Below are 25,785 nucleotides of genomic sequence, written 5' to 3' on the forward strand. Positions count from 1 at the left end.
GCAGAATTAACTACTGTGTCCCTGTATATTCTTTTATAAACTCTTAGTTTCATTTCCTTTTTAATGGTCTAAAAATCAAAAAATCTCTAAAAGTAACAAATTATGTAATAACAATTTGAAGATACATAATCCCATAGTTGTATCTCCAAATGTATACTCTTGCAAAGGAAGAAATTGGAGAAGTCTAACGTCCCTAATCTATTATCAAATATAAATGGGTTTTTCACCAGAATAAGTCAAATGAGAGATAAATTGCTTGGTTTTAAGCACATTTTTCTTGCTACACAAAGCAGATATCAGCCATTGTCATATTCTCGTTGTCCCCAAGAAGTATCCTTAAATTACTGATAATTTTAAAGACAAAAGACAGGATTGATATGATACTGGTAATATGTCTCTGAATACCAAAGGAAAAATGAAACAATCCTAGTATATTTTCTTTGTTACATTTACTAACAGACCCCACAAATTAAAATTTCACTTTAACTTGGAAGATTTTAAAACATTAAACAAGTCATTTCTTTGTCTTGTGTTGAATTCTGTTAAATTATCAAAAGTAATTAAAGGATCAGTAAAAAAGAGGTTTAATATATAAGATAAACCTCGGCCTCACCATTATAGCTTTTCTTCCAGATGTATTGATAAATTGGGTATTTTATTTCTTAATCTAAATAGTTTTTGTAAAATTAAAAAGCCATTAAACCAATACAAACTAAAAAACTCTAATTAAACCTTTTTTCTAGTTATTTGTTGTTTGAATTAGTTTTCCCTACAGTAGTAAGTAAAGCTGTTAAACACATAATTTTAGATTGGAGAGAGCTGGTAGGAAAGCAGTGTGCTTCAGTGGCTACAATTAAAAGCAGTGTTTCAAATCTTTTATGTGTAAACAGGGCCTTAGGGATAAGGTGGTGTAAATAATAACTTAGGATATTCACGTTTTAAAGTGAAGCATATATATTCATATTGCAAAATATTTTCTGGCTTTAAGAATGTTCCATTAGTATGATTTTTAGATTAATGTGTATCATCAAGGTATATCAGAGAGTCCTATAGGTTATCTTTTGCAGTGTTGCTGTGTCAAATGATTGGTATTATGTTTGTTCTTTTTCTATTCATTGTTACAGCCAATGCACAGTTCTTACTGGCATTGATTTAAAAAAGGAATTATGCTATAAACCTTTATAAATATGTACATGTATTTCTTAAATATTTCAATTGTCTAAATGCTGTATATTTCAAGCATGTTTTCTGTTGCTCTATCAAGAAAAAGTACAAATTTGCCTCTTACACATCTACTATTAATGGTCTTAACGTTAGTTTTATATTCATTGTTTTTAAACAATTTTTAAACTTTGGTGTGGGAACTTCATCTGAAGGCATTTTATATAATTCTCTACTATTCTTGTACTTAGTCATTTTACTATTTTAGTATTTAAGATAAAGATTCTTCAAATATCAGAAACTAGCTCATGATTTTATACTTTGTAATATTTAATTTCCATATGGGTTTGAGTCAAGTAAAAAGCCTTTATTTGATTACTAACTTGAGAATTCCCTTTGGCTTTTACTTTATTCCAAACTTATTATAATTTGTTCCCCTAACTATATGGAAGCTGTTGGAACTTTTGTACTCAATGCTAAATATGTAGGAAAGGAGAGTATGTAATAGGTAAGTTTTCTCAGTGAGTTTGCCTTTTACATTCCGTGGTTATAAGAAAATGATGAGAGCAAGATTCTATTTATAAATATGTGATTCTTGTATATAGTGATTATCACATGCTTCATTTTGTTACTTTTGCAATAAGCTATTAAACTAGGTTTTATGCTCTAAGTAATGCAATGTAAAGGATAAAAACAAATTGATGGATTACTTGAAATGTGTATTACCTATAGTTTAGAAAAATTTGGATTGCTTTGAAGAAACCCAATTTTCAGGTTCTCATTTTGACTGTTATCTTTTCAAATTGCCATATTCCAATGTCTACTGTATGCCAGGTATTAAGTGATAGTCTTTGTCAGCCTAGTTCCCCTTTTTTTAAAAGACCTCAGAAATAACCAAAAAACATGACACTTACAATGAAGTTTTCTAAATAAAGATACTACTAAATGTGAAGTGCTTACATAAACTAAATTAAGTAACTTGTTAGGATTTAACAAGGTTAAGATTCTGCTAATTCTAAGTAGTTAAAAGATTCTTTCCTCTCCACATCTGAGAGATCCTGCAAGCAATTGGTGGCCAACAACTTCTCTTGAATGAGCTGTTCTGAGGTATTCTGTGTTAAAACTATCTACCCCCTAATGTAAAATAATAGTTTGCTGGAATAAATTATTTAAACCAAAAATCTGGTTAAGTAGAATCAGTTAAAACGTTATACATTAAACTAGGTTAACTAACACTCTGACAGCCATAGTTTATTTTGATTCTTTCTTATTCTAATATGTAACAAATACCCTATGCAAGTTTCAGCCTTACAGGGACTATTTGTTTACAGCCACTGTTCTTCTGTGGGGTATATTTGTCTGTACATTTGCCCACACTATGTGCACTCCTTGGACAGGACAGGTTTTACCATTTCATACATATATACTACACATAAATGTTAAACCTGTCTTTCTTAGCATTTTATATCATTATGACTCACATAGTTTTAGGAAGTCTGTGATGGAGTCGAAATGGTTAGCTAATAGATTTGCATTTGAGAGTGGAAGTACCCAAATTAACAAATTGGGCTCTAAGATGTTGAAAGTGGGAAAGCCTGTTTATTTTATTTCCATGAAGACAAAAACTGAAGTAGAACTTTCCAATAGGACAGGAACTGTCATTTTTGTTTAATTGTAACACCTAGATCATTGATGATTCCTTCAAAATATTAGTGATAACAATGAATAAAACAGTAAATATTACAGTTAATTTCTTAGTGACTAGAATGATAATTATAAAAATAAATGCCTATCTTAAAAGAATGTAGGTTCGTAATCCTAGTAACCACTTCTCTCTCTTTCCATGAGTTTGATTTTTTTTTTTTTTGGATTCCATCATATGATGCAGTAAAAAGCTTTCAGCTGTAAGATGAGTAAGGCCTGAGGGTCTAATATATAACATGGTGACTACAGGTGATAACTATTGTATAGTTGAAATTTGCTAAAAGTATAGAACTCAGAAATTTTCACCAAAAAATAAATATGTGAGGTGATGATGTAATTAACTAGTTGGGGCAGTCCTTTCACAACATATACATAAAATCATGATAATGTACATTTCAAGTATCTTCCCAATTTTGTCAGTTATACCTCAATAAAGCTGACAAAGTTTACACAAGGAGAAAATGTAGGTTTGGTTCTGGGGTGTTTCATGATGACATTAAGATCACTTATGTTTCAAAAAAAATTTTGTAAAATAGAGCAGTGTTACATAATTTTGCTTTTTATGTAATTGTTAGGATAACGTCATAAATTTGAAAAGCTAAGTTTTCAAACCAATTTTTGAGGCACAGTATAATTTCAGAATTTGATACAGTGTCAGAATTAACATTAAATAGCTAATACAATATCAGTGAATTCTGTTGAACTTATGGGAAATGGGTTGTGTATTCATTTTTGACATCCAATAAGTATCTGTGGATTAAATTAGAAGTCATCAATATCGGATATATTTTTGTCATCACGTGGCTTCAAGTGTACGTTAAGACATTTGCATTATCCACTTATCCCCTACCCCACAAATAATGCTTGTGATTTTGCAGTTACTACAAGGGGGAAAATACCAGTTTGCCATTTTCCACCTTCCTGGCTCCGGTGTCCATGTAGGCAAAACAACACCGTAAAGCCGGACCATTTTGCCTGAGATGAGACTGAGAAATCTTCCAGGTTAAAGCACCGCTCCAGAACCACCTGTTTCCCAGGAAAAAAAAGAACGAAGGGGAGACCTGACTTGCTGCGCAGGGAAAGCAGAAGAGGGAGCAAGCATTTTGTTTCAGGAGCTTCGTTTACTTTAGTCCTGTGATCTTTAAGCCCCTAGAGTATTAACACCACTTACGTCATCTTCAGACAACCAAACTAACAGTTCAGATAATTAGGTTCTTAGCACTACACCACGTTCCTTGCCCTAAGAGCTCAATTTAAGCGCTACGTTTTGGAAAGCTGTGGCTTGATTAGATAGGATAAAAATTCCTACTATTCTGCCAAACAATAGTGACCACGAAGACACTTTTTTCTTGGATCTGTAGTAGAAACCTTAGCAGCAGACAGTAACTACCCCAAACCTGTCATAAATGCTTAACACTACTAGGTTTTGTTCCCTCATTGGGTCTGCAAGTTTCGCGTAAAAAGGTTAAGGAGGGTCACCCTGGAGAAGGCGGGGTCCGGCCTCCTACGGTCCCGCCCCTCCGATCTTTGCTTCCGGGGCGGTCGGGGCCGCCACGTCATCGTCGGGCTCTGCTCGCCAGCCGGGCAGTGGATGGTGGGAGTCAAGATGGCGGCGGCCGCAGCAGCTAGTATTCGAGAGAGACAAACAGGTACTGATCTTTCCCTTCTCCCTGCGGTTTTGTGCTTGCCCTGAGGACATCTTCTGCTTGTCGCCCTCACTCGGTCGCGGTGCGTGCAGCTCGGAGACGGACCTCCAACAGTTTAACCCGGTTCTCAGAGCATCGAGAGCCCGTCCCCTTTTGAGTTTTTAGGGAAGAGATGCCATTAGCTTGAGAACTCGGCCCGTAAGATGTGGTGTCGAAGGGTCTTCAGGGGTGAGCGAGAACGGGTGCTACGGTCCCGTTCTTGTCTCCTTCCTACTGGTCCTCAAAAGGCCATTACGACAAGATTGGCATTTTTCCCCGTGTTGCCACCTCTCCGGTTTTCAGGTTTCTTTCTGTGCGTGGTTCAGTTCTCTCCCAGTTTTAATATTGAGAGTTTCATCTTCTGGCACTTCCACTACAATTACAAAATACAGGTATTCTTTAAAGAGTAGGTTACCTTCTGCCATTTCTCTCCTTGTGACAAATCTTTAGGGGTACCTAAAGAGAAATGCCTGGTGATGAAGATTTCATTTTCGGCATGCTGGTATGGGATATAAGAATGGCCAAACAAATTAACAGCTTTTAATTATTTGGCAAATCACTGTTTTTAAACTATGGATTATTACTTTCAGGTTTAATAGAGCATGGTTATGTAGCTTCCATTTATACCGTGAAATATTTTTCCATCTCAGGTAATTTTATTTGCCTTTGTTTTTTGGAAACTTGTGATGACAATGTGATTTATACCTGTTAGCTAATTGTCTTGAAAGTTGGCAAGCTATTAATTCTGAGGAGCTAATAGAAACAAGACATCTAGAATATGCATATTTGGAAATTCTGTCTCTTGTAATTTTGTTCTTTTGCATATAAATCTGAATCAGAAAATAATTGGTTACAATTAATATGATCTACAGAAAGGATTTTGGCTGTGCTTGATTCATTCCTTTGGAATTCAAAGGAAAAGTTAATGAGAGACTTCAGTCGAGTAAAGACACAGTGCATAATGAGTTGTGTTCAGCTTTTCCCCAATCAATAATTCAGTGTAGGCTATCAGATAAAGTTAGGATAACTTAAATATATGAAAGTCCAAATAAAATTTGGGGAATACCTGCCATTCATTTTATCTGTGTAAGCAAATAGAAGCACCACGTATCTTTGCAGTATGAGTCTGACAGCTTAATGAATCTCAAGGAATTAGGTCATAGTACAGATTAAAGAAAATAACATGTCAAGGAAGGCTCTGTACCAGTACAGAGGAGCTTTTTGAAAAAATGAAATTTATATGATGTAACTTTTATATGAAGAAACTGTAGAATATTAAAGCTAATAGTTTAATTTTGATTTCTGCACAAACTTCATTATAGCAAGATTTCACATCATTACTGCAGTGGTTATGCCAGATTAATCAGTTATCAAATTAGTACTCTAGTTGAATTCTGTCTTATGTTGGGAGAAGAGTAAACCACTTTTGTATGTGCCATAGTAGCAGAAGTAGACATTTCCCTGATGCCTATTGAGAATGTTTTGGGAAATAAATCACAATTGGTTCGTAAATATTCTAGGTACAAGATACTGTAATACAGAGAAGTTTGCGATCTATTTGGGTAGATAACAGCTGATACGTATTGAGCATTTAGTGTTGCCGTAGTGTTTTAAGTGACTTTTATATGTGTTGTTACCTCCATTTCGCAAAACAGGTAACTAAGGTATAGAGAGGTTAACTGACATGCCTGTTTTTGTCTTTGCTTGCCTGAACAATCTTTACTCATCTTTTAAAGGTTACCTCAAAAATCATCTCTTTGGTGATGATTTCCTGAATCATTCTTCTCTCTAGACTGACCTTATTTCAATAGGCAGAATCCTGTATTACTATTGACCTTCATACTTGCCTCTCCATTGCAGGTTGTTGGCCAGTTCCCCCACTTCGCAACATTGGAGAGCCCCAAATCAACTGCTTTCTCTTACAGGGATCTTCATGTAGCCTCTTGGCTTTAGATACTTTCTATATGCTGATGATCCCCATGTTTGTATCTGTAGCCTGGACCTCTCCTCATCTCGGCCTTCCCATATCAGTTAATAGCAACTCCATCCTTGCAGTTGCTCAGGTCAGAAACCGTGAAATTTCCTTGACTTATGTCTTTTATGTCCCACATCAGATCTGTCAGTAAATCTTGCCAGCTCTACTCTGAAAAATATATCCAGGATCTGACAATTATCATTGCTAACACCCAGGTGCAAGCCATCATGAGTTTCTGGAGTAACCTCCTATTTGATCTCCTTGCCTTTGTTTCCTGTTCTCTTTCCTTTTTCTTCGCACAGTACGCAAAGTGACCGTGTCACATATTTGCTCAAAACCCTCTGGCAGCTTCCTGTTTCAATCATAAAACCGAAGTGATCTCACAGTGGTCTACAAGGTGCTTTATGATTTGCTTCCTGCTTAACTTTCTGACCTCATTCTCTATTACTCTCCCCTTGAACACACCAGAATTCTTCAATATCAGAGCCTTTTTATTTCCTCTTTCTGAAATATTCTTTGCAAGATATTTGCATGGCTCACTCCCTCATGTCCTTTAAGTCTTTAATGTTACCTTCTTAGAGCTTTCCTGACTATTGTGTTTAAAATTACACCACAACTCCTCCATTCTCTCCGTGTTTTTCCTCCACAACGCTTAGCATGATCTCACATCCCTGTTTTACTTATTTTGTTGTCTTTCTCCCTCAACTAGAATGAAAGCTGCTTGACGATAGGTAATTTTTATTCTGTCTATTTTGTTTAGTGCCAACAGCGAGAGCAGTGTCTGGCAGTGTTTGTTGAGTGAATAATAAATATAGGTGAATATATAATGAGCAAAGAAAACATTCCAGGTAAGGGTGAAACAGCATTAGCCAGGTCAAGGACTGTGGATATTTATTTCTTTCAGTTAAAAGTAGCGATTTAAGCAGTGATTAAAAAAGTAAAATCACATTCTTATATATTCTTGAACATAAGGCATGTACTTTATTAACAAACCCAGTGTGTCAGAATTCCCGTTAATAAGTTAGCCCAGGCTCAGAATGAGGGAGATCACCTAGATGTTGCTGAGAAGGTAATTGTGGGAATTATTTGCTGATACTGGCCTCTTTCAGTTAGTGAAGGCCTAGCTCTAGAGAATACTGTACACCTGGGGCTTATATATAGCCCAGGCTCTGCTGCTTCCTAGTTCTCCGCTGTCAAGAGTGCAAACAGCTGTTCCTAGAAACAAAATTTCCTCTCCTTTGGGCTATGAATGTCAGCATGGTGGTGTCTGTGGTGGGAGGAAGAGCTTTGCTAAAGCACAGTAGGAGAGTTAATTCTGGAGACCCTCTATGCCTCCTGTGTTATTTCAGTTTTAATTACCAAAGTGTTTTTTTTTTTGTTAATATTTTTGTTACATCATAACACCTGTGAGCTTGTAAAGTAGGTGTAAATTACTGGCAATGTGTATTACTGGCTGGACATTAGGTACTAACATTTTACCAAGAAATCATCTTTGTATCGTATAAATATACAAATATGTCATTGAAGTGTAATCTCTTATTATTTTACCCACTGCAAGAAACAAGCATTTAATAGAAGTTTTTCAAGTGAATGAATGACTATGCTATAAATTGATACCCAGGTGATTTGAATTTTACAAAGTTCTCTGGTAGGAGTTTAGCTTGCAGATTATTCTGTTTTACTTAATAAAACCTAATCTAGTTGCCTTTAAAAATCAACCAAGTACATTTTAAGGTCGCCAATCTTTTTTTTTTTTTACATTTTTATTGATTCATAATCATTTTACAGTGTTGTGTCAAATTCCAGTGTTCAGTACAATTTTTCAGTCATACATGGACATATACACACTCATTGTCACATTTTTTCTCTGTGATTAATCATAACATTTTGTGTATATTTCCCTGTGCTATACAGTGTAATCTTGTTTATCTGTTCTACAATTTTGAAATCCCAGTCTATCCCTTCCCACCCTCTACCCCGCCCCCCCCCGTAACCACAAGTCTGTATTCTCTGTCCATGAGTCCATTTCTGTCCTGTATTTATGCTTTGTTTTTGTTTGTTTGTTTGTTTTTGTTTTTTAGATTCCACATATGAGCGATCTCATATGGTATTTTTCTTTCTCTTTCTGGCTTACTTCACTTAGAATGACATTCTCTAGGAGCATCCATGTTGCTGCAAATGGCATTATGTTGTCGGTTTTTATGGCTGAGTAGTATTCCATTGTATAAATATACCACATCTTCTTTATCCAGTCACCTGTTGATGGACATTTAGGTTGTTTCCATGTTTTGGCTATTGTAAATAGTGCTGCTATGAACATTGGGGTGCAGGTGTCATCCTGAAGTAGATTTCCTTCTGGGTACAAGCCCAGGAGTGGGATTCCTGGGTCATATGGTAAGTCTATTCCTAGTCTTTTGAGGAATCTCCACACTGTTTTCCATAGTGGCTGCACCAAACTGCATTCCCACCAGCAGTGTAGGAGGGTTCCCCTTTCTCCACAGCCTCTCCAGCATTTGTCATTTTTGGATTTTTGAATGACGGCCATTCTGACTGGTGTGAGGTGATACCTCATTGTAGTTTTGATTTGCATTTCTCTGATAATTAGTGATATTGAACATTTTTTCATGTGCTTTTTGATCATTTGTATGTCTTCCTTGGAGAATTGCTTGTTTAGGTCTTCTGCCCATTTTTGGATTGGGTTGTTTATTTTTTTCTTATTGAGTCGTATGAGCTGCTTATATATTTTGGAGATCAAGCCTTTGTCAGTTTCACTTGCAAAAATTTTCTCCCATTCCGTAGGTTTTCTTCTTGTTTTATCTCTGGTTTCCTTTGCTCTGCAGAAGCTTGTAAGTTTCATTAGGTCCCATTTGTTTATTCTTGCTTTTATTTCTTCTAGGAGAAAATTTTTGAAATGTATGTCAGATAATGTTTTGCCTATGTTTTCCTCTAGGAGGTTGATTGTATCTTGTCTTATGTTTAAGTCTTTAATCCATTTTGAGTTGATTTTTGTATATGGTGTAAGGGTGTGTTGTAGCTTCATTGTTTTACATGCTGCTGTCCAGTTTTCCCAACACCATTTGCTGAAGAGACTGTCTTTATTCCATTGTATATTCTTGCCTCCTTTGTCGAAGATGAGTTGACCAAAAGTTTGTGGGTTCATTTCTGGGCTCTCTATTCTGTTCCATTGGTCTATATGTCTGTTTTGGTACCAATACCATGCTGTCTTGATGACTGTAGCTCTATAGTATTGTCTGAAGTCTGGGAGAGTTATTCCTCCAGCCTCATTCTTTCTCTTCAGTAATGCTTTAGCGATTCTAGGTCTTTGATGGTTCCATATAAATTTTATTATGATTTGTTCTAATTCTGTGAAATATGTCCTGGGTAATTGGATAGGGATTGCATTAAATCTGTAGATTGCCTTGGGCAGTGTGACCATTTTAACAATATTGATTCTTCCAATCCAAGAGCATGGAATATCTTTCCATTTTTTAAAGTCTTCTTTAATTTCCTTCATCAATGGTTTATAGTTTTCTGTGTATAATTCTTTCACCTCCTTGGTTAGATTTATTCCCAGATATTTTATTACTTTGGGTGCTATTTTAAAGGGGATTGTTTCTTTACTTTCTTTTTCTGTTGATTTATCGTTAGTGTAAAGAAAGGCAACTGATTTTTGAACATTAATTTTGTAACCTGCTACCTTGCTGAATTCTTCGATCAGCTCTAGTAGCTTTTTTGTGGACCTTTTAGGGTTTTCTATATATAGTAACATGTCATCAGCATATAATGACACTTTTACCTCTTCTTTTCCAATTTGGATCCCTTTTATTTCTTTCTCTTGCCTGATTGCTGTGGCTAGGACTTCCAGGACTATATTGAATAGGAGTGGTGATAGTGGGCATCCTTGTCTTGTCCCAGATTTTAGTGGGAAGCTTTTGAGTTTTTCACCGTTGAGAACTATGCTGGCTATAGGTTTGTCATATATAGCTTTTATTATGTTGAGATATGTTCCCTCTATACCCACTTTGGCGAGAGTTTTTATCATAAATGGGTGTTGAATTTTATCAAATGCTTTTTCTGCATCGATTGAGATGATCATGTGGTTTTTGTCCTTTCTCTTGTTGATGTGATGTATTACATTGATTGATTTGCGTATGTTGAACCAGCCTTGTGTCCCTGGGATGAACCCCACTTGGTCATGATGTATAATCTTTTTTATGTGTTGTTGGATTCTATTTGCTAAAATTTTGGTGAGGATTTTGGCGTCTATGTTCATCAGTGATATTGGCCTATAATTCTCTTTTTTTGTAGTGTCTTTGCCTGGTTTTGGTATCAGGGTGATGGTGGCTTCATAGAAAGAGTTTGGGAGTATTCCCTCCTTTTCAATCGTCTGGGAGAGTTTGAGAAGGACTGATAATGAGTTCTTCTTTGTATGTTTGGTAGAATTCCCCGGTGAAGCCGTCCAGTCCTGGACTTTTATTTGTAGGGAGGTTTTTAATTGCTATTTCTATTTCCTTTCTAGTGATCGGGTTGTTCAAGTGTTCAGTTTCTTCTTGATTCAGTTTTGGTGGACAGTATGTTTCCAGAAACTTGTCCATCTCCTCTAGGTTATCCAGTTTGGTTCCATATAGTTTTTCATAATATTCTCGTATGATATTCTGTATTTCTATTTTGTTTGTTGTAATTTCTCCATTTTCCTTTCTTATTTTGCTAATTTGTGCTCTCTCTTTTTTCTTTTTTGTGAGTTTGGCCAGAGGTTTGTCGATTTTATTTACTTTTTCAAAAAACCAACTTTTGGTTTGGTTGATTTTTTCTATGGTCTTGTTAATCTCTATTGTATTTAATTCCTCTCTGATCTTTATTATTTCCTTCCTTCTGCTGCTTTTTGGGGCTTTTTGTTCTTCTTTTTCTAATTGATTTAGGTGGTGGGTTAACTTGTTTATTTGAGATTGTTCTTCTTTTTTGAGAAAGGCCTGTATCGCTATAAACTTCCCTCTTAGCACTGCCTTTGCTGTGTCTCATAGGTTTTGAGTGGTTGTGCTTTCATTATCATTTGTCTCAAGGCATTTTTTAATTTCAGCTTTGATTTCCTCATTGATCCATTGTTTTTTCAATAACATATTGTTGAATCTCCATGCTTTTCTTTTTTTCTCCTTTGTTTCTCTGTTGTTGATTTCCAGTTTCATGGCATTGTGGTCAGTAAAGATGCTTGAGATAATTTCTATCTTCTTAAATTTGTTGAGGTTTCTTTTGTGTCCAAGTACATGATCAATCCTGGAAAATGTTCCATGTGCACTTGAAAAGAATGTATATTCTATTTTTTGGGGGTGTAAAGCTCTGAAAATATCCACCAAATCTAGTTTTTCTATTGTAGTATTTAATTTCTCTGTTGCCTTGTTTATTTTCTGTCTGGAAGATCTGTCTAGTGATGTTAATGCAGTGTTAAAATCTCCAACTATGATTGTATTCCCATCAATATCCCCCTTTATCTCTGTTAGTAATTCTTGTATGTACTTAGGTGCTCCTATATTGGGTGCATATATATTAACGAGTGTAATATCTTCATCTTGTATCACTCCTTTAATCATTATAAAATGTCCTTCTTTATCTTTCTTTATGGCCTTTGTTTTAAAGTCTATTTTGTTTGAAATCAGTACTGCAACACCTGCTTTTTTGGCTTTTCCATTTGCATGGAATATCCTTTTCCATCCTTTCACTCTCAATCTATATGTGTCCTTCTCCCTAAAGTGGGTCTCTTGTATGCAGCATATTGAAGGTTCTTGCTTTATTATCCAGTCTGCCACTCTATGTCTTTTGACTGGAGCATTTAGTCCATTAACATTTACAGTAATTAATGATAGATGTGTGTTTATTGCCATTTTGAACTTATCTTTGCAGTTGAATTGGTATATCCTCTTTGTTCCTTTCTTCTTCCTTTTGTGGTTTGGTAATTTTCCTTTGTATTATCATGGATTTTATTTAATTTTTGTGACTCCCTTGTAAATTTTTGACTTGTGGTTACCCTTTTTTGTAAATCTATTAACCTATACCCGTTTTTAATAAACTGATAATAACATGATCTCAAACCCATCCTACTGTTAAAAAAATTTTAAAAAAGAAAGAAAAAAAATTCTATATTTCCCTGCCTCCCTCTCCCACACTCAGTGATTTGTATGTCTTCTTTTATAATTTCGTGTTTTCTTTATTTGTAATTCATGAGTTATCACCTTTCCAGTTGTACGTTTCTCATTTCTGTAGCATCCTGCTGCTTTTCTATTTAGAATAGCCCTTTCAATATTTCTTTTAGCATGGGTTTAGTGTTGCTAAACTCCTGCAGCTTTTTTTTTGTCTGTTAAACTCTTTATTTCTCCTTCTATCCTAAAGGATAGCCTTGCTGGATAAAGTATCCTAGGTTGCATCTTTTTTTCATTCAGGGCTTTGAATATATCTTGCCACTCCCTTCTGGCCTGTAGTGTTTGTGTAGAGAAGTCAGCTGAGAGCCTTATGGGGCTTCCCTTGTAGTTCACTCTTTGCTTTTCTCTTGCTGCCTTTAGAATCATTTCTTTATCCTTGACTCTGGCCATCTTGATTATGATATGTCTTGGTGTGGGTCTATTTGGGTTCTTCCTGTTTGGGACCCTCTGAGCTTCCTGTACTTGGATATCTGATTCCTTCTTTAAGTTTGGGAAGTTTTCAGTCATGATTTCTTCAAAAACCTTTTCAATCCCCTTTGATCCTTCTTCCCCTTCTGGGACCCCTATTATGCGAAGATTGGGACGCTTTATATTATCCCATAGGTCCCTTATGCTATTATCATTATTTTTTATTTGCTTATCTTGTAGTTCTTCTGAATGGGTGCTTTCGGTTGCCCTGTCTTCTAGATCACTAATTCGTTCCTCTGCATTAACTAGTCGGCTTTGCACAGCTGTTAGATCATTCCTCATCTCTGTCATTGAGTTTTCCCATTTTGCTTGGCTCTTCTTTATAGCTTCAATTTCATTTTTGACATATTTTATTTCTCTAAGCATTATCTCTTTTAATTCCTTCAGCAATTTGATCACTCCTTTTTTGAAATCTTGATCTAGTAGGCTATCGATGTCTATTTCATTGAGCTTTCTTTCAGGGGATTCCTCTTGTTCTTTTAATTGGGAAAGGTTTCTCTGCTTCTTCATCTTGCTCATACCTCTCTGGCACTGTGGTTTATGGAGTATCAGTTGTCTATTTTGGATCTTAAGGATTTTATCTATCTAATGCCTATTTAGGAATAGAACTTAGGAAAAAAAAAAGAAAAAAAAGAGAAAAGAATAAGAGAGAAAGATTTTTAAAAGAAGGGAGAAAGAGGGTTTGAAAACAATGTATAATGAATAATAGAAGAACAGGTTGTAGCAGAGTATTAATTGGGTGGAGAAGTCCTTTTAAAACCTTAAAAAAAAAGGGGGGGGTGGGGAGATGAATATATGTGTTTGAAGCCTGTGTCTAATCAATAACAGGACATCAAAACCCAAGAGAAATAGAAATGAATTAAGAAGTAAAAATTAAAAGAGTAATTGAAAATAGAACAGGTAAAAACCGATTAAAACAAAACAAAACAGAAACAAAAACAGAAAACAAAAAAACAAAACAAAGCAAAACAAAAACCAAAAAAAAAAAACAAAAAAAGGGGGGGTTGTCGGTGTTCTCCTGGAGTCTGTGTGCTTTTAATGTGAAGTCCTTCTGTCTTCGTCCTGTTTTGGAAGCTCAGCTTGTTTTCATAGGCCCTCCTTTGGCGCCCTCTTCTGTGCTGCTCCCAGCACCTGTTGGCAAGCAGATCGCGCCTCCTCCTAACACGGGGTCAGATGCAGCTCTCCTCTGCTGTGGGCGGGCGGGTCACTGCCCCTCCGGATGCCGCAGTCAGATGTTGCAGACTGGCTAGGCAGGAGGGCGGGTCGTGCCCTCTCCCAGCACCTCGGTCTGGGGTTGTGTTCCTGCCCGACAGGCGGGGGGCCGCTCTCCCCCTGCCTGCGCCGCCGGTAGCTCTGCTGCTCTGTGCGGCTGCGCGCTCTGCGCCGGCGCTCCGCCCTGGCCGGCGCTCCGCCCGGGTCGCGCTCCGCCCTGGTCGCGCTCTGCGTGTGGGCTCGGGGAAGACCCAGGGGCAGCCTCGTCCCTGCTCCGAGCCAAGACCCAGCTGCTTGTTTGTCTTTGTGGAGCAAGTTCTCTGGGGTACCAGAATGGAAGGGTCCTATCTGCCCAGGGCTGTAGGCCCGTCTCAGTCTGGCCCTTGAGGCTGCTAAGCCCTTCGGTGCGGACGCAGGTTTCGTCTGTGCCCCCGCCTGGGTGTTAAGCGCCGGAGAATATGGCGGCTCTGCCTGGGCCCCGCCCCTCTTCCCCTGAAAAGTTTCCGCGGGTTTTCAGAGATGGGGGTATGCACCCTTCCCCCGAGAGCACATCAACCTTGCTGTTTTATGGAGGGCCCAGGTTGTTCTGTCCTGTACACCCACAGCCCCGGCGCCCAGCCCCTTGCAGTCCCCCGGAGTTTCCTCCGTGCAGCTGCCCCCGTCCTCCGCCCAGATTATGCAGCCTGACCCTGCCCGCTGCTGCCGGCCCGCGTCTCAGGCTGGGTGTCGGGGGGACGCTCTGTGCCCGTTTAACTTAGTTCTGTCAGACAAGGGCTGCTCTGTACAGATCCGAACCTCGGAGGCTCCCCCTCCGTCCCGCTGGCCTCTCAGTTGGAGAGGGGAGACCCAGCGAGCGAGCGCCAGTCCTCCTTTGCCGCTCCCTCCCCGCGGGACCCGTCCCGCGCTGCTTTGCCTTTTGTTCTTTCTTTTTTCCTTTTCTCCTACCAGATTTTTGGCGTCTTTATCTTTAGAAGAGGGCGATGTTCTGTCGGAGTTCCGCAGGTGCTCTGGTTGGCTGAGTGGGTCTGTAGATGTGGGTCTTGGTGTATTTGTGGGAGAGGGTGGCTTACAAGCGTCCTTCTACTCCGCCATCTTGCCCGGAAGTCCAGGTCGCCAATCTTTTAAAAATTAAATCGGCTAATTCCTTCCCTTGAATATTTGGCCATCTCACTTTCACATAAAAGTATGAGATTTTTATTTTCCTTAGAAATATTTCTGAGTCTGCTGTAACATGTAAATAGATGAGCAATGAAAACCACAAAATACTGTAACATATAGAGCATAACTACTGTGATTATGGAATTGTATATTTTTTTAGCAGGAGTTATCATTTATCCACCTTATCTATAAGGAAGTCTCACTTTTTCCATGGGGCATATAATATTAAGCATTATACTTCATAGTGAATCTGATAGGATAAATTGGTCCTAGAATGCATGCCAGGATAACTGAAAAATAGATGTGTTGTATTAAGTTTTTGTATATGAACCAATTAAATATATCATAGACGATACTTGTTTTTAGAAAGCCCTGATCTTAATCTATGCTTTCAGCCACACAGTTAATAGACAACAGCAGCAGTTATCTATTGAGGCCTCTGCAAGTTCATGATTGGCAAAATTTCTTTTTTCATGTATATAAAATGTAGTTTGGTATCATCAGGATTTATAGAAAATTGGCTTCTTCCTGAACATTTTTCATATTTTCATCTGGAGACAGATGCTAATAGTAAGTTAGAAAGTCTCTCAAACACATACCCGTTAGCTATTAATGAAATAGTCTTACAAAGTCTGACCCTGCTTTTACATACCCAGTTATTTGATTAATCACTTTTACTAGAGTGACTTACTCATTTTGTTTTAAGGTAGTAAGTAATAAATATGGCAGGGGGTGAGGGGATGAAATCCTAAAAACCTTGTAATAAGGCTGTTTTCATTTTCAGTGGCTTTGAAGCGTATGTTGAATTTTAATGTGCCTCATGTTAAAAACAGCACTGGAGAACCAGTATGGAAGGTAAGAAAGTTTATTTTAATGGGGACTTTTCTTTTTCTAAGCCCTTATTGGTGGTGATTGGAGGGAATTTCTTGCTAATATTAAACAGTAACACATTTTAATTGTACTGTATGAATGTTTCATTTTTATTTAACATGGCTTCTTAACATGAATCTTTTTTTAATTGAAGTATAGTTGATTTACAAAGTTGTTAGTTTCACAAATACAGTAATGTGATTCAGTTGTATATATATATTTTTCAGATTATTTTCCATTATAGGTTATTATGAGATGTTGAATATCCCAGTATTACACAGTAAATCCTTGTTGCATATCTGTTTTATGTATAGTAGTTTGTATCTGTTAATCCCATCCTCCTAGTTTGTACTCCCCTTCCCATTAAGTAACCATAAGTTTGTTTTCTATGCTGTGAGTCTTTTTCTGTTTTGTATATAGATTCATTTATATTATTTTTTAGAGTCCACATATAAGTGATATCATATAATGTTTGTCTTTCTCTGTCTGACTGACTTCACTTAGTATGATATTATCTAGGTTCATCCATATTTCTGTAAGTAGCAATATTTCACTCTTTTTTGTGGCTGAGTAATAGGCCATTTATATATATATATGCCATGTCTTCTTAAACCAGTCTTCTGTTGATGGACACTTGGGCTGTTTCCACGTCTTGGCTATTGTAAATAGTGCTGCTGTGAGCGTATCTTTTCAAATTAGGTTGCACATACCTTTTCAAATTAGAATTTTCAGCTTTTCTGGATATATGCCCAGGAATGAAATGGCTGGATCATATGGTAAGTCTATTTTTAGTTTTTCAAGGAATCTCCATACTGTTTTCCATAGTGGCTGCCCCAATTTACATTCCCACCAACAGTGTAGGAGTGTTCCCTTTTCTCCACACCCTCTCCAGCATTTATCGTTGTGGACTTTTGAATGATGGCCATTCTGACTGGTGTGGGGTGATACCTCATTGTAGTTTTGATTTGCAGTTCTCTGATAATTAGTGATACTGAGAATCCTTTCATGTGCCTATTGGCCATTTGTATGTCTTCATTAGAGAAATGTCTGTTTAGGTCTTCTGCTTGTTTTTTGATTGAGTTGTTTGTTTTTTTTGTTATTGAGTTGTATGAGCTGTTTGTATATTCTGGAGATTAAGCCCCTTTGTCAGTCACATCACTTGCAGATATTTTCTTCCAGTCTGTGGGTTGCCTTTTCATTTTACTTATGGTTTCCTTTGCTATGCAAAAGCTTATAAGCTTGATTAGATCCCATTTTGTTTATTTTTGCTTTTATTTGTATTGCTTTGGTAGACTGATCTATAAAAACATTTCTACAATTTATGTTAGAGAATGTTTTGCCTATGCTGTCTTCTAGGAGATTTGTGATATCCTATCTTATGTTTAAGTCTTTAAACCATTTTGCGTTTATTTTTGTGTATAGTGTGAGGGAGTGTTCTAATTTCATTGACCTGTATGTGGCTGTCCAGCTTTCCCAATGCCACTTGCCAAAGAGACTGTCTTTTATCCATTAAACATTTTTGCCTCCTTTGTTGAAGATTAATTGACCATAGGTGTGTGGGTTTATTTGTGGGCTCTCTATTCTATTCCACTGACCCATATGTGTAAGAAGGCGACTTCTAAAGGATGCAGCATCCAACCTTTTGTAACTAGAGCAGGAAGATTTGTAGCTTTTCTAAAGGACATGCTGGCATTCAAGAAAACTGTGTTTTTATGTAACAGCATGTTTTATCCTCTCATTAGCAATTTCTTACTCCATAAAGAATTATTGACGCAGTTGTGAAAAACACCTGTTAGTTGAAGTGTCTATTTTATTTGCCTTAACTCTAAAACTAATTTTGAGTTAGAAGATCCAGTTGGAATTCTTACTTCTCATCAAAGTTGTCCATTTTAATACTTTCAGAATGTGAAGAAATGCACATGACAGAACAAGGATAGCAGGTCTTTTTTAGGGACTTAATTTTTAAAATGAATATCTTACTAACCTGAGATGCTTAAGTTACTAAATTTTCTTTACAGTCTTGGAACTTGTTAAGCATTAGTTTTGAGAGTGACTAATTTTTACTTCTCTCTTTTTAGAAAGGATATATATGAACTGGGTAGGGGAGTGTATGTGACTTTGCTGTATGTTCAAAGTCATTTATTACAGCTTAAGATGAAGATTCTCTAGTCTCAAGTATGTTATTTAACCTAGTAAAAGTATTTTGTAAGAAGCTTATATAATTATCTTAGCCTAAGTAATCATGCTTTTAAGAGTAATGCTTCTAAGAAGGGTTACTAAATGAATGGACATTTTGGTAAACAATTATGGAAAATATTAGATAAAGGTAAGTATAAGAATTTAGTATATTAAAATAAAATGTACTTCAACATTATCTTAATATTGGGTTCTGTATTGGCTGTTCACTGTTCTTTATTAATGATATTTAAGAAACACATAATTTTTTTTTTTGCGTAGGTGCTCATTTATGACAGATTTGGCCAAGATATCATCTCTCCTCTTCTGTCTGTGAAGGAGCTAAGAGACATGGGAATCACTCTGCATCTGTGAGTTTTAATGTATTTCTAGTAATGGCTTTTGTTTTCAAATACATTGTTAAAATTTTATTTAGCCCCTCTGAAATCAAATTAAGGGATTTTTATAAAGAAAATAATGTTAGGCTATATATTACTTGTATATATAGAACAACATTTTTTCCCTTATCTTCTTATATTCAACCTTTACTTCTGAAGTTAAAAATAATCCTCAGTCTGAGGCTTTAAAATTTCAGAATTTAAATTTTCTCCCTTGTGTCTTTTCCTACAGACCAGTTTACCCTCTTATGTAAAGGAAAAGAACTGGTTGTCTCAAGGTTTCTTTCTGCTCTGAAAAATTTTCATTCCCTTAATTCAGATTTACTTTTTAAAAAGGAGAATATCTAAATTAGTTTATCATTAATATGAAAAATTTAAGTAACTGAAGTAATGACTGTTAATCACCATAGGAGGCTATCTATGTTGTCTTCTTAACTGCTATATTTATTTGATTATACTGCTTATATGTCTGATGTATAAAACAAATTGCATTACTTTGTAGACTTGGCCTAATAGAACATTTGGAGAGGGTCTATATTCATGAACAGATGCCAATACTTCTATGTACTGAAAGAGTCCAGTTTTATGGTGTTCTAACCTATTTGCATTTTGTTCTTTTTATGATGTTATAACCAATTTTTATTCTGTAATATTACAACATATTGAATTATAATGTGCTCTTTTATTGGGAATGTGGTTTTAGATTTCCAGTGAGTAACATACCAGAATCTGGCTAAATTCTTCAATTTTATATTGAATATTTGTCTTAAATTAGTAGAATATTGCATTACTTCTATTTTTCTGCATGTTGTAAATAATAGTATGTTTTGAAATTGATAGCACCTTAGGTTTGATGAAATATGGCATTCAGCATGTTTTTCCTTTCATTTTTATGTCAGTCTTGAAACACAAATTTGTTGTTGGTGACATGTTAATTAATGCTTATGATCTAAACTGAAGTTAAGCTTGATGCCATCCTTCAAAATAATGGTTTACTGTAAGCATTGGTTACTGTTGCTACCTTACCGATTAACTCCTTTATTTTGTTTTACTAATGAAAAGACTAAAGTTTATAGAGTTTAAGAGATTGTCCCACAATTATACAGGTAATTAAGAGCATAGTTGTGGCCAGATTGCTTGACCACTAATTCTGGTATGTTTGTCTTCTGAACCATAGTGGCTCAGTAACAGTGACTAACGAAAGTGAGGCCTAGCTCATTACTTCCTTAAGGAGCGACACAATAGTCTGCCAGATTAAGAGTTGTGTGTTCTCTCTGCCCACCTGTTGCTGTTGCCACCAGAGCGTGAAAAGAGTACATGGCTACTCTGGTAAATTCCTGCACACCCTGCCTCTGAATATTCTTCCCTGTTTGCTAGAGAATACTTCATCAATATATATTGTGCAGGCTGGTTTAGGCTGATTTGTATGAAGTGGTGGTTGTAGCCCTTTAGGTAGTTGGACAGCCAGGGCAAGAAAACAATAGCCGATTACTGCCATCACATTATAATCTTTCTGGTGTCAGTAGCAGCAGCCAAACAGATGGAAAGAAGTTATTAAATGCAGACTCACTGGAAGTATGTGCCTCTTTCTCTCTCTTTTTTATGGAAGAATGACTGAAATATTGTATATATAGGAGGTTGAATATAGAAGGTTGTATACAGAATATTGCTTATAGGAGGATAACTGGAATAATGTAAAAATTGAACATTGGTTGTATTTCCTGATGTAAGCTTGGTAAAATCTTACAGTGGAGAATAAAGACATCTTGTCATTTGATACTGGGATACTTGAATGAAATGCTTCCTGAATTATCAAAGAGGAAACTGTCAAGTGATATAATCTATGAAATGCTTAGATGATCTCTTGTGCATTCTCTTATGAAGCAATAAATAGAAAAATACAGATTCTCTTAAAATTTTAAGGAAGCTATCATATACCTTTCATTTAAAAATTATATTTGATTTTATTTATGGTTAATTTTTTTTTATTGTTTCTAAAGATAGTTCTAGCTTTCTGTTTTCCCTCTCTTGGGGAACTACACTTTCCTCCCACTTACCACCCCCCACCATAGGAATAAAACTGAATTTAAATGTGCTTTAGTTCTCACCCAAGGAGAATATTGGTTAAGGAGACTGTCTGACCATAAATGGTATTAGAAGTAAGGTGATTGGAGTAGAAGAAAAGAAGATTGAGATTTAGGATATTATTAATAAATAATATTAACATTGATATAAGGAGAAAGCTGTATTAAATGATTGTCACAAGAGCTTTTAGAGTACTGGTCACTGTCCTTGAACTGTTCAACTCCTAGTTTGAGAAATACTGTTTTAAACTTTCATTTTAGATAAGTGACTAAGAAAAAAGTGAGTTTTATATTCTTTATGTCTTCTAGGCTTTTGCACTCTGATCGAGATCCTATTCCGGATGTTCCTGCAGTGTACTTTGTAATGCCAACCGAGGAAAATATTGACAGAATGTGCCAGGTAATATGAGTTCATATTTTCCTGATTCTTGAAGATGGAAACAGAATTTTTCCAAAAAAATTGTTAGATGTCCTGTGCAAAAAAATCAGAAATCTGCTTATTCAATTTCCCACTTTGATTTTTGAGATTAGCTTTGAACTTTAAATAGATTGAAAGATTTAAAATTTTTTTGGCTGAGAAACATTATATTGATTAAGACTGAGTCCAGCTTTAAAAAAAAAAAAACAGAAAACCCAATTATACTACCTTTGTATTATTCTAAGATAATGGGAAGTCAGAGTAGAAGTCCAAGTTGGTATAACAGCTCTATAAAGTAATCAAAGACTCAGGCTCCCTCTGTCTTTTTGATATGTCATCTTTAGTTTGTTGTTTTTTATTGTCTTGCTTGTTGCTTTATGGATGCAAGATGGTAGCTGCAGCTGTAGACATCACATCTGTGTTCAAGGCAAGAAGAAGGGGGAAATGGATTGTGCCAGCCCTGACTGTTCATTTTTATTAGGAAAGCTAAACTTTTCCAGAAACTCCCAGAAGACTTCCATTTATGTCTCACTGCATAGAATTAGTTTCAAGGGAGATCACGAAAGTTAGTATTTAGAGTGTATTGCCACCCAAATAAAATCTGTATTATTTTAGTAAGGAAGAAGGGGAAAATAGACATTGGATAGGTAGCTACAGTGTCTGCCACAGGTCACAAGCATCTTTACTTGTTATTGACTGTTGAATCAAATTGCTTTTTGTTAATGAAGGTCACATATTTTGTGTCCTGCATAGCTAATGATACCCATCTTTCTCTTTTACCCTGCATAAACCAAACTGACATTTTTTTAAAAGAGGTGCAATTTATCATCCCTCCCTCTTTCCTTTATTTATAACTGCTTTATTGAAATGTAATTCACATACCATACAACCCACCCAAAGTGTACAAAGTATACAATTCAGTGGTTTTAGTATAATTCTCAGAGTTGCGCACCCATCACTGTAATCAACTTTCTAACATTTTCATCACCGTAACTATTACATACTCAACCCCTGCACCCTCACCCCTAAGGTACTTTTTGTTTCTATGTATTTGCCTGTTCAGAATACTACATATGAATGGAATTATATACATGGTCTCTTATATCTGACTTCTTTCTCTTAGCATAATATTTTCAGGATTCATCCATATTGTAGATGTATCAGTATTCTTTCCTTTTTATTGCTGAATAATATTCTGTTGTAGGGCTATACCAAATTTTGTTTATTCATTTATCATTTGTGTTGCTTTTGATGGCTGTTACAAACAATACTATTATAAACATTTGTGTACAAGTTTTCATATAGACATATGTTTTCATTCCTCCTATGTCCATGAACACGTAGGAGTGGAACTGCTGGGTCGGATGATAACACCATGGCTAACCTTTTGAGGAACTGACACACTGTTTTCCAAAGTGATTGCATCATTTTATATTCCCTCTACCAGTGTTTGAGGGTTCCAGTTTCTCCAGGTCCTTGCCAATACTTTTTATTATCCAACATTTTGATTGTCACCGTCCTAGTGAGTACAAAATGATATCTCACTGGTTTTGATTTGCATTTCCCTGATGACTAAAGATATTAAGCATCTTTTCATGTGCTTATTGGCCATAATTATCTTTAGAGAAATGTCTATTCAGAACCCTTGTCCAGGTTTTAATTGGGTTGTCTTTATTTTTGAGTTATTAAAGTGCTTTATATTTTTTTAATACTAGACTCTTATCAAGTATATTTGTAAATATTTTCTTCCCTCCTGTGGTGGGTTAGCATTTCACTTTCTTGATAGTATCCTTTGAAACACAAAAAATTTTTAATTTTGATTTTAAACTTTATTTTTTCTGTAGTTGCTTGTTCCTTTGGTGTCATATATAAGAAATTATTGCCAAATCTCTGTTTTCTTTGAAGATTTTTATAGTTTTGGCTCTTGCGTTTAGGTCTTTGATGCATTTTGAGTTAATTTTTATATGCTATAAGGTAGATGTCCAACTTCATTCTTTTGCATGGGGCTGTCCAGTTGTCCCAGCATGATTTGTTGAACGGATTATTCTTTCCCCAATGAACAGTCTTGGCAGCTTTGTCAAAAATTAATTAACAATAGATAAGTTGCTTTATTTCTGGACTTTCAGCTTTTTTCCATTGATCTCTGTGTCTGTCCTTACGCCAGTATGACACCGTCTTGATTACTCTTGCTCTGTAGCAAGTTTTGAAATTGGGAACTTGAGCTCTCCAACTTTATACTTTGTTTTCAAGATTGTTTTGACTTTTCTGGATATTTTGGATTTTCATATTAATTTTAAGATTAGCTTGTGAGTTTCCATAAAGAAACACCTGGAGTTGCGATAGCAATTGCACTGAACCTTTAGATTAGTTTGGAGAGTATTGCCATCTTAACAATATTAAATTTTCTGATCCATGAGCATGGAATAGCTTTTCATTTATTTAGATCTTTTAACATTCCTTTCAGTAATGTTTTGTAGTGTGCAGAATGTAAGTTACACACTTCCTTTGCTAAATGCATTCCTTTGTATTTTTGTAAATGCTATTGTGAATGGATTTGTTTTCTTAATTTCATTTTTAGGATTACTCATTGCAAGTCTGTAGATACCCAGTTGACTTCTTTATATTAATCTTGTATCCTGCAACATTCCTGAACTTCTGTGTCCTTTTGAAATGTCTCCATCATTCTTTGATCATTTCCTTAGTTTCTGGTGTGATAAGTTATTCTAGTCTCATCTTTTACTTTCTCTGTCCCAGTTCAAGTTTCAGCCATTTGTCTAAGGAGCCCTGGTTGCTTTTTGGTAGAGAATAGTATTTAGAAATCAGTGTCTGAGCATTAGGTACTCAGTGCTACTAGAGGGTCACAGTTCTTAGGCCCTCTCAATGAACAGAGCTAGGAAATATATATGTGTACATATGTATATGTTTATATCAATACTTAATGCTATAAATCTTCCAACTTATCTCACTAGATATGTAGACAAACAGATAACCTCCAAAATTGTTTCAGTTAAAAAATGCAGGATTCATTCTAGCTTTTTGTTTTTGTTTTTGTTTTTCTTTTTTCAAATCTGTAGCTCCTTTCTCTGACAACGAAAACCATGGCTTCCAATAGCCTCAGCATAATTACTTATTTTCTCAGTTCTCTCAATTCTCATTCCTTTAATCAGTCTCCCAGAATTTATTGAACCACTGTCCTGCTCAGTCACCTTCCTCACACAGGCTCCAGACCCTCAGGTTTTCACATTTCAACATCTCTGAAACCATATGCATCTTAAAATTGATGGTCTGTTATAAAATTTTATTGGCAGCATTAATTCTTCCTTAGTGTTACTTAAAATAACACTACCTGTTACAATTGATATTATCTTAGATTTGAAGAAATATGCTTATTTAGAGACCTATTTGGCTAGAATTAAAGAAGATAAGTAAATTTTCATTGAAGAGTTAACATAACTTTAAGTGACTCTGTTTTTGGATGGTCTAGAAGGAATACTTCTAGAATCGGTCATTGGAATTATAACATGTCTGTGTACAATGAAGGAAGTATTTGTTGTATTGTCACATGACTGGAGCAGTAGAAAGTAGTATCTGCCAAATATATTTAGCATTTAAACTATATAAGAGAACCACTTCTGGATACTTTTAAGAAAACCTAGATAAGCTGTTTCAAAGCAGTTTTATGCAGTATTGTAATTAATAAGATTTTATTGATAATACAATTGTAATATCATAACTTTAATTATTAAAATATATGTTAGTTACTTCTGTAACCAAATAACCAGTACCTTTTCATAACTTTGTTCTCTGGGGATACTTTTTTTGTATCATTTGTAAAACCTGTCTTTTAAATATGTATATTGTCCTTTAAAACCTTGTTCTTATTGTATCTAAAAGGTTTTTATTCGTCATCATCCTTCATGCTATCCTGTAAGAATAAAATATTCATTGTATTTATAGGATCTTCGAAACCAACTCTATGAATCATATTATTTAAATTTTATTTCTGCCATCTCAAGAGGTAAACTGGAAGATATTGCAAATGCAGCCTTAGCAGCTAGTGCAGTAACACAAGTAGCCAAGGTAAGATATTTGATTGCCCTCAAAATTTTGTCAATATAAAGCTTAGCAATATTCTGAAACTTGGTAACCAACATAGGTGTCTGATTTACAGAGGACCAGAACAACCTAAGAAATATTTAGACTCGGTACTTTTAGAAAGAGTTCTGTTAATGTAAATTATCTTCAACTTGAACTAGGCCAAATAAACCAAACTAAAGGAACTTATA

The 25,785-nt window shown here is 35.8% G+C and overlaps 1 protein-coding gene across 2 annotated transcripts in view; it reads left to right on the forward strand.

Moving 5' to 3' along the window:
• The first annotated feature begins 4,412 nt into the window (after positions 1–4,412).
• SCFD1 (sec1 family domain containing 1) overlaps positions 4,413–25,785 on the forward strand; it is a 94,992-nt gene continuing 73,619 nt past the window's right edge. The window contains exons 1-5 of one of the 2 annotated variants that reach the window (XM_006207579.3): positions 4,413–4,514; positions 16,339–16,409; positions 18,882–18,970; positions 21,391–21,481; positions 25,457–25,579. In XM_006207579.3, coding sequence (XP_006207641.1) covers positions 4,457–4,514; positions 16,339–16,409; positions 18,882–18,970; positions 21,391–21,481; positions 25,457–25,579 — 432 coding nt within the window. In that variant the 5' untranslated portion in view covers positions 4,413–4,456. Of the gene's footprint in view, positions 4,515–7,350; positions 7,374–16,338; positions 16,410–18,881; positions 18,971–21,390; positions 21,482–25,456; positions 25,580–25,785 lie in introns of those variants that run through there. The other variant, XM_072962914.1, reaches the window with a different exon arrangement.

This window comes from Vicugna pacos, chromosome 6 (assembly GCF_048564905.1).
Source record: "Vicugna pacos chromosome 6, VicPac4, whole genome shotgun sequence".
Lineage (NCBI taxonomy): Eukaryota > Metazoa > Chordata > Mammalia > Artiodactyla > Camelidae > Vicugna > Vicugna pacos.